The sequence below is a fragment of the Grampus griseus genome (assembly GCF_964374135.1).
Source record: "Grampus griseus genome assembly, chromosome: 4".
NCBI lineage: Eukaryota > Metazoa > Chordata > Mammalia > Artiodactyla > Delphinidae > Grampus > Grampus griseus.
The window spans coordinates 99781582-99801002 of NC_138997.1; the positions used below are offsets into that span (position 1 = coordinate 99781582).

Genomic DNA, 19421 nt, shown 5'->3' on the forward strand with positions numbered 1-19421 from the left:
TCCTCCAGGCTGAATGGAGGTGTGGTTAGGCAGAACCCTGTTAAAGACTTGGGTTCGAATTCCTACTCTTCTGGGCAAGCGGCTGAGACTCTCCTGTTTCAGTTTCCTAACTTGTCATAGGCTTGTTGTGCACACTAAAATGAAACGGCACTTCGAGATCACTTCTCGCCGTGCGTGGGTGTTTATTTGGGGCTGGGGCGGGGCAGCGGGCGGGGGATGAGGGGGCGCGGCCCTGCTCGCCGAGTGTGGCTGCGCGCTAGGCGGCGGCACCGGGCTCGGCTGCGGGCGCGGCAGACGCGCGGTCCCTCTTGGCGGGGTAGGCGGCCGGGGCGGAGCGCCACGTTCGTGCTCAGGGCCTTTCAGAGCAGCGGAAGCCGAGCCGGAGGAGCGGGATGGCGGCGGTAGCAGGGGAGACGCGCCGGGTGCTGGTGTACGGCGGCCGGGGCGCGCTGGGTTCCCGATGCGTGCAGGCGTTCCGCGCCCGCAACTGGGTAATTCGGCGGGCTGCGGGCGGGCACCGTGGTGACTGGGGCCCAGAGGGGCGTGCCGGTGCAGCGCCGGAGCGCGGTCTGGAAGGAAGCTGGGGGCCCCCGAGCACCCCCAGACATGGGTGATTGCACATGTATGCACACGTCCACACGTCTGTTCTGTCTCCGAGTGCGTGCGTACCCCGGGGCCCGAGGTGCAGGGCCTTTGCTCTCCAAGGAGAAGGGTTCGGGGGCATGCGGCGGCTGCTCCGTCGGCCTCCTCCAGGCCCGGAAAGTCTGGCATGACTCGAGAGAACAGAGACGGAGGAAGAGGTAATGAGAAGGAAGGATCTGGAATCACACTGCTTGCCTGGGGTTACTAGCCCTATGACCATGAACGGATTGCTTAACGTCAGCGAACTTGAGTTTCCCCATCCGTAAAATGGGGATAATAATAGTATTTATCCCTTAGGGGAGTTACAAAGATTAAATGAGATGAATGGCGTCGTTGTGCATAAATTGTAAATTGCTTGACTCGTGGTAAAAGCTATTTAAATGTTAGCTATTATTGATATACATACATATATATTATTGATATATACCTCTGTTCCATTTGCTTCCGTTATATGTGATACTTTGAAGCCCTGCAAATGCCTTTTGTTTTGCAAAGATTACTTCTACTACTTTGCATAATCAGTAGGCACTCCCCAGAAAGCAGCAAGGAAGAGACGACTGAGCTTGTGGCGGGGTCAGGGACCCTGACCCCAGCAGCCACAGGGCTCCGCGCGCAAGCCCACAGTTTCTTCTTGCTGCAGCTGTTTCTTACTCAGGGACCCCACTCTGGGGAGCTTTCGTGGGTGTTTACTTAGCAGCAGCCTGAGCAAGGGTGCGCTGGGACCAGAGAGAAAGGGTGCCAGGGTTTTCTTCTTACTCACAGTCTGGTATAGGAATATGCTTTGAAGGATTCTAAATACATCACCTTCCCACCACTTACCTGTCTTAGGGTATCTTCCCAGGTCTGCAGCCGTGGATGGTGGTGACAATGGGAACACTTAAGGACTGCCAGCCAAAGGCCAAGCACTGTGCTCCTACATACTCTTAGTTTCCTTTCCTGTAACTTTAATACAGGGCTCCTGTATCCACCTACATTATAGATACAAGGGCTGTGCTTCCTCCCGGTGCGGGCACTTTGGCCCTTTGACTTGGTGAATCTGCGGAGCTGATTTACCTGTGACTCTCCTGTCTTTCTCTGCCTTTCTTCCTGGGGGCTCTGGGAAGGCGGGGATAGAACCTTTTCTTTGTCTCAGTATCCCCCATGGCTGTGACACAGAAGTAGTGAGTGTTTTGAAAGGATGCTGTGTTCTTCAAAGCTTGTGGTGGACATGCTTATCTCTGGGACCTTCAGTCCTTACCTTCAGTCCTTACCTTCAGTAAGAACCATGTGTCACCTGTGCCAGCAGCTGTAGAATCTTACATTTCATTTACCTCTCACACTAACACCGTTCATTGTTGACAACCCCCCATTTTACAGGTGAGGAACCTCTGCAGAGTGGGTGAACGAGAAAGCCGCTATAGGGCAGAACCAGGATTCAAAGCCTGATCTAATTTCTGAACCCACAGTCATCCCTTTATGCTCTGGGGCAGTGGTCAGAAAACTCCAGTTCTCCGTGGGTTGAATCCTGCCTGATACCTTTTTTCATAGAGCCCAAGAGCTAGAAATAGTTCCCCATTTTTAAATGGTTGAAAAGAAATCAAAAGAAGAGTAATATTTTGTGACATGTGAACATTATATGAAATTCATAATTCAGTGTCTGAAGTTTAATTGGCACAGAAGCCACGCTCATTCATTGATTCATTTACTGTTGTCTGTGGCTGCCCTCCAGCTATAATAGCAGAGTTGAGTAGTTGCAACAGAGGTTGTATGGCCAGCAAAGCCTAAAATATTTACTCTCTGGCTCTTTACAGAAAAGGTTTGCAGACCCCTGGTCTAGGGGGTCTCTGCATAATCAGGGTTTGGCTTTCAGAGGTGAGAGTGGAGGAGGAAGAGGTGTTTGGGGGGAGAATGGGCTAGCCTGGGGCTCAGTAAGGGGTACACTGGCTGAAGCCAGATGCCCTGCAAAGAGTGCAAGAGGTCGGTTGCTAGATCCTTTCTCTAGGGGGTTTTCATGTAAAGCCTCTTATGTGCCTCCACTCCCCGAGTTCCTGGGCATGGATCTTTAACAACTGACTGTCTCTTGACCGAAGCTTGTTTTCTCCTTGATCCAGTGGGTCGCCAGCATCGACGTCGTGGAGAATGAAGAGGCCAGTGCCAGCGTCCTGGTTAAAATGACAGACTCGTTTACGGAGCAGGCTGACCAGGTAAGTCTAGGGAAGGCCCTACCGCGCATGTGGTAGGGGAACGCTGGGGATAGGGTTCCACCGGCTGTGTGCTCTTCCTTTTTTTCAGGTATTATTTCTCTAATCATGAAAGCCATTTGTGCTCATGGAGGGAAATTTGGAAAAAATGAAAAAAACCACAAAGATAAATAGCCCATAATTCATGTCTAGTTAGCTCACTAGTTAGTTCACATTTTGGCCCATTTTCTTGTCTTACAAACTATGCGTACTATATGTTACTAGTTTTACAAGTTGAAATAAATTCGTATTTTGTATGTCATGGTCAGCTTTTTTTTAAAAACTTAACCTTTAACTTAGATACTTATTCAGATCACTTAATAAAACCTGTTGACATGTAATTTTTCTTTGTGTGGATTGGCCACAGTTTGTTTAGTTTGCACTTAATTATACATTTAAGTTTTTTGCAAATTTTTTTTTTACCATTATCAAGAATACTGTGGTGAACTTCTTCGTCTCTATCTCTGATTATTTATTTAGCATACATTCTAAAAAGTGGGCTCCCCCCGTTCAAAGCAAGAATACTAACAAAGCAGGTTGTTTCTAATTATAAAATCATAGGCTTTTGGGCTTCCCTGGTGGCGCAGTGGTGGGGAGTCCGCCTGCCGATGCAGGGGACTCGGGTTCGTGCCCCGGACCGGGAGGATCCCACATGCCGCGGAGCGGCTGGGCCCGTGATCCATGGCCGCTGGGCCTGTGCGTCTGGAGACTGTGCTCCGCAATGGGAGAGGCCACGGCAGTGAGAGGCCCGCGTACCACAAAAAAAAAAAAAATAAATAAAATAAAATTATAGGCTTACTGTAAAATAAGAAGTTAAACAAAACTATACAAATATATAGGTAAATTGTGAAATACCCCTCTTTCTCTCTGTGATAGTGTCACCTCTCCCTGCCCAGAAGGAAGCACTGTTAACAATTTGATGGATATCTTGGTATAAATATCTGAGATGCTCTTAAGCGGTTCTGCCTTTCTGAAAGAGCTGTTCCCACCAGCTGCATGAGGATGTGCTTTATATGGTTCTCATGCCAACCCTCAGCTATTTCTTAAAACAAATTTAAAAAATTTTAAAAGTAGTGCATGTATGATATAGAAAATACAGTAAAGCAAAAAGGAGAAGGAAATCATTTCTGTTCTCACGATGCAGTTAATATTTTGTTATATTTTCTGACAGTCCATTTCTCCAAACATATACATGTATAAATCTAAAAATGTTTTAAAAACCCTGGGACTTCCCTGGCAGTCCAGTGGTTAAGACTCTGCGCTTCCACTGCAGGGGGCCTGGGTTCGATCCCTGGTTGGGGAACTAAGATCCTATATGCTGTACAGTGTGGCAACCCCCCCCAAAAAATCCCAAATAAATTATGACTATACTGTAACTGCTCATTTGCTCTTCCTAAAGCATCAGTTTGACATAGTTTAGAATATAGGAACCCAGCTGACTTATTCCAAAATGTAGATTTTTGTTGTCCTTACTTTTTATAATATGCTCTCAATGTTTCCTATATTTAATATTATTGTCTTTAATGGACCTAATAGTAAAACTTGACGTGGCTTCGTTGTGTGTTAGATACCATACTAAGTGCCGTATTTGCATTTGCATTAACTCAATCTCTGTAAAACAGTTTCTCATTTTATCTTCCTTTTAGAAATGAGGAGTCTGAGGCATAGAAGTCCCTGGTGTTTGCTCAAGGTCAAAGCTAGTAGGTGGCAGAGCTAGGATTTGAACCTGGGCAGTGGGGGTTTGATGTCTGTGCTCTTAACTGTACCTTAAGTTGATTCTCAGCAAAATAGCTTCATGTGAATAAAGTAATGAACACTAAAACCAAATGCTAGGAAGGCATCTGGGCTTGGATAGCAGCAGCTCCTCCAGACGTGGTTCTCTGTAATCAACGTCTCTCCTGCTCCTTTAATATAAGGTTTCTGATGTCTGTATCCCTTTTTGAATGTGAAGTTGTCCGCATCTGAGTCTTGACCATACAGTGCATCTTTACGATGAAGATTGGGAAATGCCTTCATTATTATAAGCTTAGCTTTTAAAATCTTTAACCATTCCTGTAGGATACTCTCTCATCCCCCAGTCACTCAATTAAGAATTTCTGGACAAAAACATGACATCCAGTTTTTGTTTCTAAAGCTCCAGAAGAGGAAGTTCAATCCTAATACACATAAAATTGGCCCCCTGGATTGGAAATTCACGATGACAGTGATAAGATGAAGAAGTGAGAGAAGTACCAAATCTTTAGAAGACTATTGGGCAGAAAGCAGAATTTAAGGGGAAGGAGTTTTAAAATGCCTCGTTTTAATTTTATTATAAAAATAAAAGACAGAGGTTGTAAAAAAACAAATCAAGCAGGTGCATTGTTGGTACGGGCTCCATGCTTCCCTAAAAAGTAGAGAGCACAGGTTGTGTGCCTGTACAGAGGTCAGGGGAAATGATCCAATTTCCTGCAGCTGGGATCTGGGCTCTTGGCAGCAGGGTGTGGCTTAGAAATCAAGGGAGGGGCAGCCGGGGAACCAGGGTAACAGGCAAAAGGTCAACAAAAGCTAAATCAGGATTAGGTGAGATACTTGCCAAGGGATATTCAGAAATCTTCTTAAAATGAAAGCTTTAGGTATAGAATGTACGGAGAGGAAAGATTGATTTCCATTGCTAATGCAGTCTCTTTGGAAGAGTAATTTTTGTTTTTGGCTGGGCCTCATGGTTTGCAGGATCTTAGTTCCAGGGATTGAACCTGTGCCCTGCGTAGTGAAAGTGCGGAGTCCTAACCACTGGACCGCCAGGGAAGTCCCTTGAAAAAGTAATTTAAGGCTCGGAAATAGTTAGGGAAAGCAGTCAGAGACTGAAATGTTACTGCTGGGAGAATTACACCATTTACACTTAACACCATTGTGTTAAGTCTTAAGAAGATTGATCTTAACAAAGCTATTGAGAGGCTGTGGTCCTTTCAGCCATTCCAGAAAAAATACGGTATAGTGGTGAGCATAGATGCCTTCCAGAAAAACATGGAAAAGGGTCATGGGTAATGACCAGGATTGTCTGTCTTGTCAGACTTTTGTTTTAATAAATTGTAATAAAAGGACATGTATATGTTTTCAACACTTTAAACATTTTAATCAGACAGAAATAGAGAATTAAAATGAACCTCCATGTACTCATTATTTACCAACATTTTGCTGTCGACTATTTTTTATTGTTTTTTAAAAAAAAATAATTTCTCTTTGGCTTTTTTTTTTCTTGGAGTTGCAGTTAATGGGATACTTGTATTCCAAGGAGAGTGGAATTGATTATTTCAGATTATGATTCTGTGATTTGCAAAGCAAGTCGGCAAAGAAGTATACCAGAAGGCTAGCTGTAGGCAGTGAAGCCCTAGGTGATTTTTTTTTAAAACTTTTCCTACTTTATTTATTGTTTTATTCCAGGGATGCATATGTCTCCACCCTTTAGATGTTCAGAAGAAGACTGAGTTGTTTTATAAAAATCACACTGAAATGTAGTCGAGCTTCACTATCCAAATGTCCATTATAAATTGGTCCTGCATCTTATTTTCAAAGTATTAATTGCCAGGTACTGTGAACTGACTTAAAAAGAAGTGAAAAATAAATAGAGGTGACTGTAAAGATGTCAGCCTGCTGAGGTTTCCCTGACTGTTTGTGCATCTTCCCAACCCTTTTATTTCAGGTGACGGCTGAGGTTGGAAAGCTCTTGGGTGCAGAGAAGGTGGACGCGATCCTTTGTGTGGCTGGAGGATGGGCTGGGGGCAATGCCAAGTCCAAGTGTGAGTCCTTTTCTGAGTTAGTCATTTTGCTCTTCTCTTTGTCCAGGTGCGTGGGGTTGGGTCTATACTACGTGTCAGGTCAGATGTTTTCCTGTATGTCTCCCAGAAGCTTTACTGTAGCTGTGAGGTAGGGATCAACACCCTGTTTTACAGATAAAGAAAAAACTTCCCATAGAAGGGGGTTAGGGCAGAGGGACCTTGAGATTGACATTTAAAAAGGAGACGAAATGAAATCAGCATTGTTTCTACCCCAGTCTTTCAGGGCTTATTACTGGGAGTTGGGGGATGTGAATGGAATGGAGAGATCATTCTGAAGGTCAAAAGGACTCAAAACTGAGCTTTTGTTAAAGCTGAGTATATTTTCCATTTTTTATTATGAACATTTTCAGATATACAGAAAAGTTGAAAGAACAGTTCAACGCACACCCTGATGTCCTCTGTCTAGATTCAATCCTTGTTAACATTTGCTATACTTGCATTTTCTTGCTTTCTTACATGTGTGTCCTCTGTGTGTGTATTTTGTTGTTGTTGTTGATCATTTGAGGGTAATTTGACACTGCACTATATTTCAACATGCGCCTCCGAAGATGAAGCTGTTCTCCCACATTATCGTAATACCATTCTCATACCTAAGAAAATTAACAGTGATTCTATAAGATTAATAGTATCAGCTCATGTTCTGATTACCTCAGTTTATTCCATATCTTTCATAGTTGTTTTCTCTAAATTTGTTCCAGTCAGGGTTTATGTACTGCATTTTATTGTTGTTTTTAGTCTCTTAATCTAGAATGGTTTTTTTTTCCTGTGACAGACTTGGCAGGTCCAGGGCAGTTTTCATATAGACTGTCACCCACACTGAATTTGTCAAACTGTTTCTTTAAGGTATCATTTACCTTGTTCCTCTGTCCCTGGTATTTCCTGTGAACTGGAAGGTAGGTCTAGAGGCTTGCTTAGATTCAGGTTAAATATTTTGAGGTGAGAATGCTTCCTGAGTGATGTGGACTTCACACTGCATCACATAGGGAGCTTACCATGTCACATGGCCTTCTCCATCCAGAGGGATGCCAAATTTCATGCTTGGTTAAGGTGGCAAGCTGATAGATTTCCATCATAAAGGTTCATTTTTCTGTTTGCAATTATAAGTGACCTATGGGATAGTACTTGGGCATCGTGTATGAATATCCTGTTCCCAAACACCTTGAGAACCCCAGATTCCCAAAACCTAATGGTTATAAGCATCCATTGGTAATCTCTACCTGAGTCAGTCATCCCATTGGGGATTGGAAAATGGTAGTTTTCTAATTCTATCATTCCTTCTACATTTATCAGCCAAAGCCATTTAAAAAGGAATTGATTTTCTGTGAACTACACTTAAATGTGAAATTGGTATTTTGTGTGGTGATCAGGTTGGCAAAACACCCTGATGGCCTTTTGTGTATTTTGGTAACAAGAAGTGATACATGTGGGTCCATCCTTTTTTTTCTTTTTTTTGTAGTTCTTTTTAGCAGGGAAATGCAGTACCTTGGTTGTCACCTACTGAAGACCCCTCCTCCTGTATCAGGAGGTCTCTCTTTCTGGGTCATGGGCGCAGCATCACTGGGTTCTGTGTGTCCTGTGAGGGAGGAAGGGGACAACTGTTCAGCTGGTGATGTGACACTCCTTACCACTTATTCCTCCTCACGTCTCTGGAAGGCCAGAGGGTTAAAACAACTGCAAAATGGTTGTTATTTCAGCTTTCTTTGAAAGCGTCTTTAAAGCTGACATTAAACTTTCAGCCATAAAAAAATGTAGCTCCCTAAAAGCCCTCTTTATGTCCAGATGGTAATAGTCCCTGAGATTTTCATCACAGATAAAACCTGACTTAGATATATAGGTTCTAATTATAGATCTAATGCCCTTTATGAAGTAGGACAATGTTTGAATTAAAGCCAGTCCTGCATATTTTGTCAACAGTCCTCATTTATCGGCTGACGTTTACCAGTTTACAGGTGAGGAAGTTGAGACTCAGGTGATCACGTGGCCTGGATTCGAACCCGTGTCTCTGACCGCAAGCCCTGGGCTGTTTGTATTAGATCTCCTTGTAGACACAGAGTGGCTGTGAGGGCTTCCTGGAGTGTCGGGCGCCATGAGCCGAGCTCACCTGTCATTTTCTTCCCTGTGAACGCTCACCTCGTGTGTTTCTTTGCTCAGCTCTCTTTAAAAACTGTGACCTGATGTGGAAGCAGAGCATTTGGACGTCGACCATCTCCAGCCACCTGGCCACCAAGCACCTCAAAGAAGGAGGCCTCCTGACCTTGGCAGGGGCCAAGGCCGCCCTGGATGGGACTCCAGGTGAGCCTCCATTTCCCTGTCTGTGAAATGGGGATGCTAATACTTGCTTGCTGGGGTTGCTGGACACTTCCGTGAGATGAGGACAATTAAAGCCCTTTACCCTCTCAGGTGCTTTACAGTTTGATAGATTTTGCTTCCTTTTAGGCCCAAATTTTTTTAGGGGAAAAACTCCTGATCTTTTCATTTGCATTGTCCTCATGTTTGCGGTGGTGAAGGACCGCTGTAATCTGGCAGCCCCTCATCTTGTTTATTTATCTGTGATGCACCCAGGGAATGAATGGTGTTGCAGTAGCTATCAGCTAGGTAATAGTCACATTGTGTTCACGTGTCCCAAGGATAGTGTGAGCTGTAGAGCGAGAGGCACTGAGGTAGATTCTTCACCCTAGCTGTGTGGCCTAGAACAATCATTTGTTCTCTTTGACGATATTTCTGCTGTAGTTTCCTTAATTGTAATGTAGTGACAGTAATATCTACTTTGAAGGTAGTTATAGGGTGTTAGAGGTATTAATATGTACAAAGTGCCCGGCACATGGTAAGTCTTATTATATATAGTCATTTAATCCTGGGGTAGAGGTCATTATTATCTTTTTCATTTTACAGATAAGGAAACTAAAACTTAGAGAGGGTAAGTAATTTGTCTGGGTTATGCAAAAAATAAGTTGCAAACGTACATTGAATTGAAACCCTGATCATTTTTAAATTCTGTGCTTTTTCATTACATCACGCAGATCCAAGTTCCCTTTGCATTTTGTACTCCCTGTGTTAGCTTGCTAGGGTTGCCATAACAAAGTACCACAGACTGGGTGGCATAAGTATTTTCTCACAGTTCTGGAGGCTAGAAGTTCAAGATCAAGGTGTCAGCAGGGTTGCTTTCTTCTGAGGCCTCTCTCCTTGGCTTGTGGATGGCTGTCTTCTCCCTGTGTCTTTGCATTGTCCTCCCTCTGTGTTTGTCTGTGTCCAAATTGCCTCTTCTTAGAAGTATACCAGTCATATTGGATTAGGACCCACCCTAATGACCTCATTTTAACTTAATTACCTCCCATCTCCAAATACAGTCACATTCTGAGGTATGGGGGTTAGGACTTCAATATCTGAGTTTGGCTGGGGGGCACAGTTCAACCCGTCACTCTCCCTTTGAGATCGGGCTAAGAGAATTTAAGCAGGGGGTCAGGGAGTTAGCACAGGGAGGCAGAAACTGTCTTATCTCGACTACCTACATTGAACTCTTCTTAAAAAAAGGGGGGGGGGACTTTTTGGGGATCTCTTTAGTAAGTGGTGGAAACCTTGAGCACCTTTTTCGATTTTAATGTAACTAACTTAACTGTGAGGCTGTTACAAATTAATAATTTCTTGCCACTCATTTTCTTATCATGTTTCTCAGAGCATGTGATCTTACAAGTCCGTGGCTATTGCAATGATTAAAGCTGTGCATATGTTAGATGCTAGTTGGGTTAAGATCTGATTTTTATTAAAGGTGACATAGAGCAGAGGTACTAGAAAGTAAATAGAGAAATGAGTAATAGCTTGACATTGAAAAAAAACCCTAGGACTGAAAGACTAATTTTTCTGAAGGACAAAAGAGTCTTCTACTTGCCTTTGGTTTGTAAATATCATTCTTTGCTTATAGTTTCAGATGCTGATTAAGACTATGGGATCTGGAACTACGTGGGTTGATTTTGTATTGTGGTTTTGCCATTTAGTTGCTGTGCGATATTTGGCAAGTTACTTAACCTCTCTGAACCTCAGTTTTGTCATCTGTAAAATGAAGGTAAATAGTAATACCTCCTTTATATGGTTAGTTGTGACTTGTAAACATCTTAATGGATGTAAATGGTTTAGAAAAGGTATTAGGTCAGTAGTAAATGTGAACTATTATTATTATTTACTCCAGGCTTACTTTTGCTCAGTTACTCTTGCTTCAGATGTTAATAAATTTGTTCATCTTTCAGCTCGTTAGTTAGATGTTGTTAAACTTATTTGAGTCATGAAATCTTTTAATTGATTCGGACCCCAGAAAAATATGGGGGAAATCTGTGAAAGCAGGTGATGAGCAGGCTTAAGAGTCCTTCAAACCCAAGAAGAGTTGTTCAAAAATAGAAAGTTTTTCACTTGGAAAGATACTGAGAAAACCCTCACCCTCCTATGTCAAAGGTTGTATTTGTAGACTGTCCACTGGAGCATAAACTGTATGGAAGTGATGGTGATCACTTTTGTTTACCATTTAAGGATGTGTTTTATGTTTGGAAATCAGTCCTTAGGGACTACACGGATCATTTTGTAATTGGAAAGACAGTTTTTATCTTCTTAATGATATGCATTTTTTTCCATATCTTGCCAATGATGCCCTTACCCGCATTGTGTAGAATTCTGTGGAATTAAACCATTAGGGCTGCTGGCTGCTTGTTTCTTTCTTCATCCGATTCCCTGCTTTCATGCTGTTTGAGTGGAATGAAGAGAGAGTCCTAGGAGTTTGCTGGGGACAGGGGCTGAACGAATGAGATTCATGCACTGGTTTATTTTAATTCCTATTAGATCTTCCTGCCATTGTTGGCCTCCTGCCCCTAATTAAACAGAGAAGCCAGGTTTGGTGAAATATTCTTCTTGTACTTCTAAATAACTTTTTGAAACCTTGACCCTCTTTTGCAATTTGAGGTTACTGTGGAAGCGGTTCAGTGATTGGTTTCTTGGCTGGGCTGTGAGCCCCACCTCCCCCTGGACCTCTGATGCCTCCTCAGTTGTTATTCTTTAAACAGCATGCCTGCTGGGGTTTTTAAGGGCACTGCTGACCTTTGGAAGTAGTGGTTTTCCGAAGGTGGAGGGGTGTTGACAGCAATTAACCATTCTTTGTTACTGTGATAACTGCATTTAGTGCACCTACAGCTGGGTGCTGTGGGGAACTTTGGAGAGGAGAGAGACCTCGCTTGCCATGTGTCTGGGGGTTCAGACGGAAACCTGTCCTAATAAGCTATTGTATTCAATATATAGACTGGATAAACAGCAAGGTCCTACTGTGAAGCACAGAGAACCATATTCAACCTCCTGTAATAAACCATAATGGAAGAGAATATTAAAAAAAGAATGTATATAGATGTATAACTGAATTACTTTGCTGCACAGCAGAAATTAACACAACGTTGTAAATCAACTGTACTTCAATAAAAGAAGGCATGCCTTACTTCTGTTAGCAAGCATTTGCTGACTCATGGGAGGAAAGGAAGGCTAATAGGTAGCTTGTATGCCCATATGTCACAATTGCTCAAATGGTATACTTTATTTTTTTATTTTTTGGCTGTGCTGCGTGGCTTGTGGGATCTTAGTTCCTGGACCAGGGATCGAACTTGTGCCCCATGCAGTGGTAGCATGGAGTCCTAACCCTGGACCACTAAGGAATTTCCCCAGATGGTATACTTTAAGTCCAAGGAGTTGGACTCCAGGCCATAGCACTTCTATTAATCTGATGGGAAACACTTATGGAAGTCCTGCCCTGTCCTGAGCCTAGAATTAAGTACTTTATCCCCATTTTACAGATGGGATAACTGAGGATTAGAAAGGTTTTGAGAACCCGCCTGGATTTCTTTAGTGGTAAGTGGAAGAGGTGGGCTTTGAACCTGCTCAGCCTGACTCTAAAGCCTGCGCTTCAAATGACTGCTCGGTTTTGCTGACCCATTGGGCACCCAGGGTGGATGTGTGCAGGCTACTCACAAGCAGTTGTCGATACAAGGGTTCAGAACTCTTGCTTGGCTTTTAACCTCTCCATTGGCCTCGGTGCGAGTCTGTGTGTGAGCCTGGGCATATTACTCACCCTGTCCGAGCCTCTGTTTCCTTAGCAATAAAAATAGGATTAACCTCATGGCTTCTGTGATAAATATTAAGTACCAGGCAAATAGAAGGTTATGTCCCTTCCACTTTCTCTCCATGGACGTCCCTGGTTCTCTTTTCCCGTCCTCTTCTGGACCCTGGCGTGGTGTTCTTTGGACATAACAGTGGCGGCCAGTGGTCACTGAAATGCTTTCTCCTTATTTCCCAGGGATGATTGGCTACGGCATGGCCAAGGGTGCGGTTCACCAGCTTTGCCAGAGCCTGGCCGGGAAGGACAGCGGCATGCCGTCCGGGTCTGCTGCCATCGCCGTGCTCCCGTAAGTGCTGGGGAGTCTCCCCCCACCTCTGCCCCACGGCTGAGAGTTCACATGTGTCCTAGAGTCACTCTACACCAGGGGTGTGTGTGTGCCGTCACCTTGGCTTCTGAAATTCACCAGAGGCGCTGAAGGTACCTGTTTAGGTTTTGGATTGTCCTGGGCTTTCCAGAATGGTTGCTTGGCTGATGGGATAGGTCTCTCTTGCCTCTTTCTTGTTTTTTTCCTTCCCTCTATCTGTCCCTCCCTCCCTCCTTGTTAAAAAATAGTTTACACATTTAATTTTATTATTTGTAGTTCTGTCTTTCAAGTCATTATAAGGTCGGTGTAGAAGAGAGACTGTATTAGGTTTGTGGGATGGGCGAGGGGGAGCCTGGGGAAGAATATGGGAAACTACGGGGAGACGTTTCTGGAGGGATTCCAGGACCAAATGGCTTGTCTCTTAGCTGTGCTCCTATAAAGAGGATGTCTGTCTGCTAGGGGACTGGGCTGTCCACGTATTCATTTGTGGGCTTCTGTGATTCTGTGACTTGGTCTCGCGGCTATTTTGAATGATTTCCGAGGCCTGAAGGTTCTTGGGAAAGTCATACATATCTGAATTCTGTATTCCCTTGCTGAAAATTGGAAGATTTCATGGAAAACAGCCACAAAATGAAGGATGAGGCTGTCTTTTCCCCATATTTAAAGGAATATTATGATTACGCATACAAAAACCTGAGAAATGAGTCTGCCACATTTCAGGGAGTGAATGGAGACATAAACAGCAGAACAGTTTACTTTAGTAAAGACGGTGTTTTAGAAAAAAGGCAAAACATGGCCCTTTCATTTTGTTCCTGTCTGCCCGAAGGGTGAGTTCTGAAGCGCTTGGTTGAGTCAGGCTGGGATGTGATCTCTGTAACTGTGGACGGCTTCCTGGCCTCTCCCTGATTATCTTCGTGTGATCTCTCCACATACTTTCCTGGCCAAGGAGGGCCGGGCAGCTGTTGTTCTGAGGGGGAGGCACATGTGACACGCTTATCTCTGTGCTCGCAGGGTTACCCTGGACACACCGATGAACAGGAAATCAATGCCTGAGGCCGACTTCAGCTCCTGGACACCCTTGGAATTCCTGGTCGAGTGAGTATCACAGTCATTTCAGTGACTCAGCAGCTTCCATTCTCTGCCTCTTGTGGGAGAAAGGACAGGCCCGTGTTATCTTGGCTTATCAGCTTGGGTGGTTCCTGAGGACCTGACCTCCCAGGGCACCTTGCACCTCATTGTCAGTATCACGGGGTGGAGGGGTTGATGGTGCCGACCTGAATCCTGGCTCCTCTACCCACCAGCTGGCCAATCTGAGCATGTTGTTTAACTGCTCTAGGCCTCAGTTTCTCCGTCTGTATAATGGGGGTCGGTGATAATTGTTAGGAGGGTAAGACGTGGAAGTGTGTGCCAAGGTCTCAGCACTGTGTGTGACCCATAGCAGGGCCGGGTAAGCCTGGAGCCTGTAAACCGTGTTCTGTCTGTTAAAGAGGAGTAGCTGCATGGAATCTGCCGCTGATCTAGATGGAACATCTGGGCCCACATGCCTGAATTAGTGCCACGCCACAAACCCACAGGAAGCATCCTTTGTCCCCGAAATCATATTCAGCCCTTTGTGAGTATGGGTGGCACTACAAGGTCACAGAGAGAGTGAGCTCTTTTGTGTTTGCCTAGATCTCAGTTTCCCGCTCTCCTCTATTTAAGGGGGTGTTAAGCATGTGTTCACTGAGCACCCATTCGGGCCAGGGACTCTGCTGGGCCCGGGGACGATGAGGAATAAGATGCAGGCCCTGCCTTCGTGGAGTGGGGACGGACTCGCCCAGCAGAGCCGGTGTCTGAGACGGCTGTTTGCACAGGATATTTCTAAAGCTTGGGCTGAGAAGAAGCTTGCTTCTGGCCTGAGGTTACATCTTATTTAAATGGGATTGGGAGCTATTTGGGACTTCTATGTTTGGAATAAGCACTTACATAGCACTTACATGCCAGGCACTGTTTAAGCACTTCATAACCATGATCTTATTAAATGCTCATAGCAGGTCTGTGAGGGAGGTGCCGTCGTCTTTTATTTAAGGTTTGGGGGCTCGGAGGCATGGGGAGTGTGGGCCTAAGGAACTTGCCCAAGGTCGCACAGCAGAGCCAGGATCTGACCCGGGCAGTGTGGCTGCAGAGCCCTTGGTCTTAACCACTGTCCCGACAGTTACTCCTGTCTTTACCGGGTATCATGCTTAATGCTGGATCTGCAAAAGAAAAAACAATTTGAAGTTGTGGAAGGAACAACTCTTGAATGGTGTTTGCATTTGAGTTTCCTTTTAAAGGCCACTACTGCCAGCAATGTCTCTTGACAGAGACATTGACCCAGGACCCTGGATGGAACATCTGGGGCCATGTGTGTAATCCAGTGCTGGGCCACAACGGACAGAGGGTGGGCTGGGACAGCCATGCCTTGCCCCAGAAATCATGCTCACCCATTTGTGGTATTTGAAAACTCACGTGACAAGTTGACATAAAGCTGGCTTTGCAACGTCTGTGAGCATGTTACCTTCTTGGCTGTCCATGGTTAGAATGGCGTTCTCTCCCACCCACTCCAGACGGCTGACAAGGAGGAGGGAGAAGTAAGACCATCTATTAACCTGCCTAAGTAACACATACGCCTCTGCACATCCAGCTGTGACTGGTCTCCTTCAGAACTGTCCCCTGAGCCCTGCCCCCAGAGACGACTCAGGACACATGACAGTACTTTAGGGAGTTGGAGCAGCGCTTGGGATTTTGAGCCTGCGTGACTTCCCTTCACGTGTTCAACCCCCGGAGTGGGAGCTCGAATGACTGGACAGCTGAACATCAGCTGTGGTCCAACAGGTTGCTTATCAGCATTAAAGATCCCGGGAGCTCCTGCGAGTTCTCTGGCGAAGGAAGGGCCAAGGTCCCACCTGGGGTTTGTTGGAGGGGATGGTATACTCAGCACCGAGAGTAAATATTCTAAAAGTGATCAGCTACTTGTTAAACCTTGTGAATTCCTTGTGCCCTTCTTCATTCCTCTCTTCTTAGACGAGGTCTCCCGTCTTCCCCAGGCACGGTTGGTTGGCCCTCCCCACACAGAGTTGGTTATTAAATGCCCCATTCCAACACCGAACGCGTTTTATTGTAATAGTCTGTTCTTTCATCTTTTCCCATTGCTTGGCACAGCTGTGGGCGCTCCATAAATCTTTGTTAAAAAAATAATAAATTTTTTCTCTTTCTTCTTAAATTCTGGGAAGTGATATAAGCTAAGTGTCAAGTATTGTGCCCATGTCTGTCTCTTAGAATGAACTAATTAAAATCTATTTTTAATCACATGAAATCGTACCACCGTGTTATAAAGGATTCCAACAATGCAGAAAAATAGCAAAAGGAAAACCTTGCCAAATCTAGCCACTCAGGAATTAGGAGTAAAGTTCTGAAATCATCAGGGACCTGGGTTTGTGTCCATGAGACCTTACAGGCGTTTTTACAGCTGCTGCTGTGCCCTCACCCCCCACCCGCCCAACCAGTAATGTGACTCTAAGCATGTGTCCAGATTTTTCCTTTTAAAATGTAAAGCTTCTCTTCTTTGTTCTAGAACCTTCCATGACTGGATCACAGAGAAAAACCGACCAAGCTCAGGAAGCCTAATCCAGGTGGTAACCACAAAGGGAAGGACGGAGCTTACCCCAGCGTATTTTTAAGCTACGTTTCATTGCCTGTGAGGTGCCTGTCAGAAAAGTCATTAATCTATTAGCATGGCCACATCCGGCCTTGCATTTTCTGTAATCCTGTTCGTGGTACGAGACAGTGAGTCCTATCTTTCTCTCATCTAATGTGCATTTGTTCTCCTAGGACAGGGTAACAGGTTTATGTGAAATAAAGACATGTGGAGCCCACAGATCGATAGCACTGTCAGTCTGTGTTAACCACGGAATTTAGGAGGTCTCAGGACGGCTCCCTCCGCTTCAGCGTCATGTTGAATTGATTTTGAGGCTCTGTTTCTGTGTCCCTGCCAGTGGCTGTGTCGACCTGACTAGTTCAGAGATTTGTTGGGTCAGGGACATTTGGACCCTGAGTTATTTTTGAACGTTACGTTTATGTCACAGCCGTAGTTTTTGTAGCCTCGAATTAAACTGCCATAGAACTCCTTCTGTAGTGTAAGCAAAATCCCGTGGACTCTGTTAAGGTACCTTTGTCCTGTACATTTGCCAAGTACGCAAGAGAACTACTTGTGATTGTTTGGAGTTTATCTTCTTAATAAATGGACTTCATTTACTGTGTTGTCTTCTTTAATCAAAACGCACCATATAAACAGTCATAGATGAAGGTACTAGAATCATAGGCTGCTAGTGGTCTTTAGCCTGATGTTCTCGGAAAGGGGGGTGGATTCAAATCCTGAAGTAAGTGTTCTCAGCACAGTGACAGAGGCACATTTCCTTCTTGTGCGTATCAGAATCTGAAAGCTGGGGGGATGGCCCTGTGTATTTAGAAGCAGTGCCCCACGTGAATGATACCGGCCGTTCTGATTGAGAATTAGTGGTCTAGTGCACCCCATCATTCTACAGATGAGGAAACTGAGACCCAGAGCAATGACTTTCCATCCTTATGGCCAGTAAGTGGCAGAACTAAGCCCAGAACCCAGTCACTAGATGGCTGCTATTCATAAAGGCTTTTACCATGTGTTTTCTTTTTCAATTCTTAAAAAAAAAAAATTTTTATTGAGGTAAAATTCACATAACATAAAATTAACCATTTTAAAATGAAAAAATTGGTGGCGTTTAGTCTACTCACAGTGTTCTGTAAACATGTTCATCACCCCAAAATCCAGCCCCATACCCACTAAGTAGTCACTCCTCATTCCCCCTGTCTCCAGCCCCTGGCAGCCACCAATCTGCTCTCTGTCTGTGAATTTACCTGTTCTGGATATTTCATGTAAATACTGTCATGCACTCTCTGGCCTTTTGCGTCTGGCTTCTTTCACTTAGCATGTTTTCAAGGTTCATCTACTTTGGAGCAGCTATTAGCACTTCATTCCTTTTTGTGGCTGAATAATATTCCATTGTTTGTATATACTACACTCCATTCATCCATTCATCTGTTGATAGACGTTTGGGTTGTTTCTGCCTTTTGGCTGCCGTGAATAGTATTGCCATGCATATTCCTGTACAGGTATTTGAGTACCTCTTTTCAGTTCTTTTGGATATATACCCAGGTGTGGGGTTGCTCAGTCATCTGGTAATTCTGTGTGTAACTATTTGAGGAGTCTTTTTTGATTCTTGACACTGCATTTCAAGGAGATATTATCCAACTTTTATAGGAAAGAAGATGAGAGCTCTGATTGATAGGACTCATTTCTTCAAAGTCACCCAGTGCTGTGGTCTGAATGTTTTGTGTCCCCTCCAAAATTCGTACATTCATATCTTGAAATCCTAATGCCCAATGTGATGGTGTTAGGAGGTGGGGCCATTGGGAGGTGAGCCCTTATGTATAGGATTAGTGCCCTTTTAAAAGCAGGTCCAGCAAGATCCCTAGCCCTGTAGCCAAGTGAGGACAAAATAAGAAGTCTGTGACCTGGAAGAGGGCTCTCACCCAACCCTGCTGGCACCTTGATCTCAGACTTACACGTTCCAGAACTGTGAGAAATCAACTTCTTTTTTTATCAGCCATCCAGTCTTTGGTATTTCGTTATAGCATCCCAAGTGGCCCAAGACACCCAGCCAGAGAGCAGTACAGCTGGAAGTCACAGCACCTCACATGCCCACTCTTCCATCTCATCCTCCCCAGAATACCTGAGATAGATGGTTGCCGTTTTCAGATGAAGAAACAGTCCCATAAGTTAAGTGACTTGCTGAGGATACAATTAATTTCAGGAGATGTTTTCATTCCATTTAGAAACCAGACCTTATCATTGATTATTTAGATGTGTTTCTTTTCCTTTCCTTAGGCCTTACAATCTGGTGACATGCCAAGGGAATGCAATGGGATCAGGTATGAGGAAGGTGGGATTTTTTTCTCTTATGCTTTAGCCAGTCATTCAACAAGTAAGTTTTGAGTGCCAGCTATGTAATAGGCGCTAATGTATGACATCTAGTGAATGGAGTAGGCAAAGCCCTCTGTCTGCCCTCAATAGAGTTTCACTGAGGGCAGACACGATAAACAATGAAATATAGCCTGCATATAAGTTAGAGTAGGTGAAAAAGGTGTGAACTGTGAGGAAAGAAGAGCAAGGTAAGGGGGTTAAGGAATGTTGAGGAGGTGAGGTTGCAATTTCAGACAGTGTAGAGTTATGGACTGAATGTTTG

At 44.4% G+C, this 19421-nt stretch overlaps 1 protein-coding gene across 1 annotated transcript; it reads left to right on the forward strand.

The window, feature by feature from the left end:
* The first annotated feature begins 260 nt into the window (after positions 1-260).
* QDPR (quinoid dihydropteridine reductase) lies at positions 261-17388 on the forward strand. Its single transcript, XM_082653469.1, has 7 exons — positions 261-491; positions 2733-2825; positions 6541-6637; positions 8828-8968; positions 12996-13104; positions 14134-14217; positions 16715-17388. The coding sequence occupies exons 1-7, from the start codon at positions 393-395 to the stop codon at positions 16818-16820; spliced, it is 729 nt and encodes a 242-aa protein (XP_082509595.1). The 5' UTR covers positions 261-392; the 3' UTR covers positions 16821-17388.
* The last annotated feature ends 2033 nt before the right edge of the window (positions 17389-19421 follow it).

Coding starts and splice junctions, on each gene's coding strand:
- QDPR (XM_082653469.1), top strand. CDS start 393: ATGGCGGCGGTAGCAGGGGAGACGCGCCGGGTGCTGGTGTACGGCGGC. Junction 2,826..6,540: donor TTACGGAGCAGGCTGACCAG/GTAAGTCTAGGG, acceptor CTTTTATTTCAG/GTGACGGCTGAGGTTGGAAA. Junction 13,105..14,133: donor GCTGCCATCGCCGTGCTCCC/GTAAGTGCTGGG, acceptor CTGTGCTCGCAG/GGTTACCCTGGACACACCGA.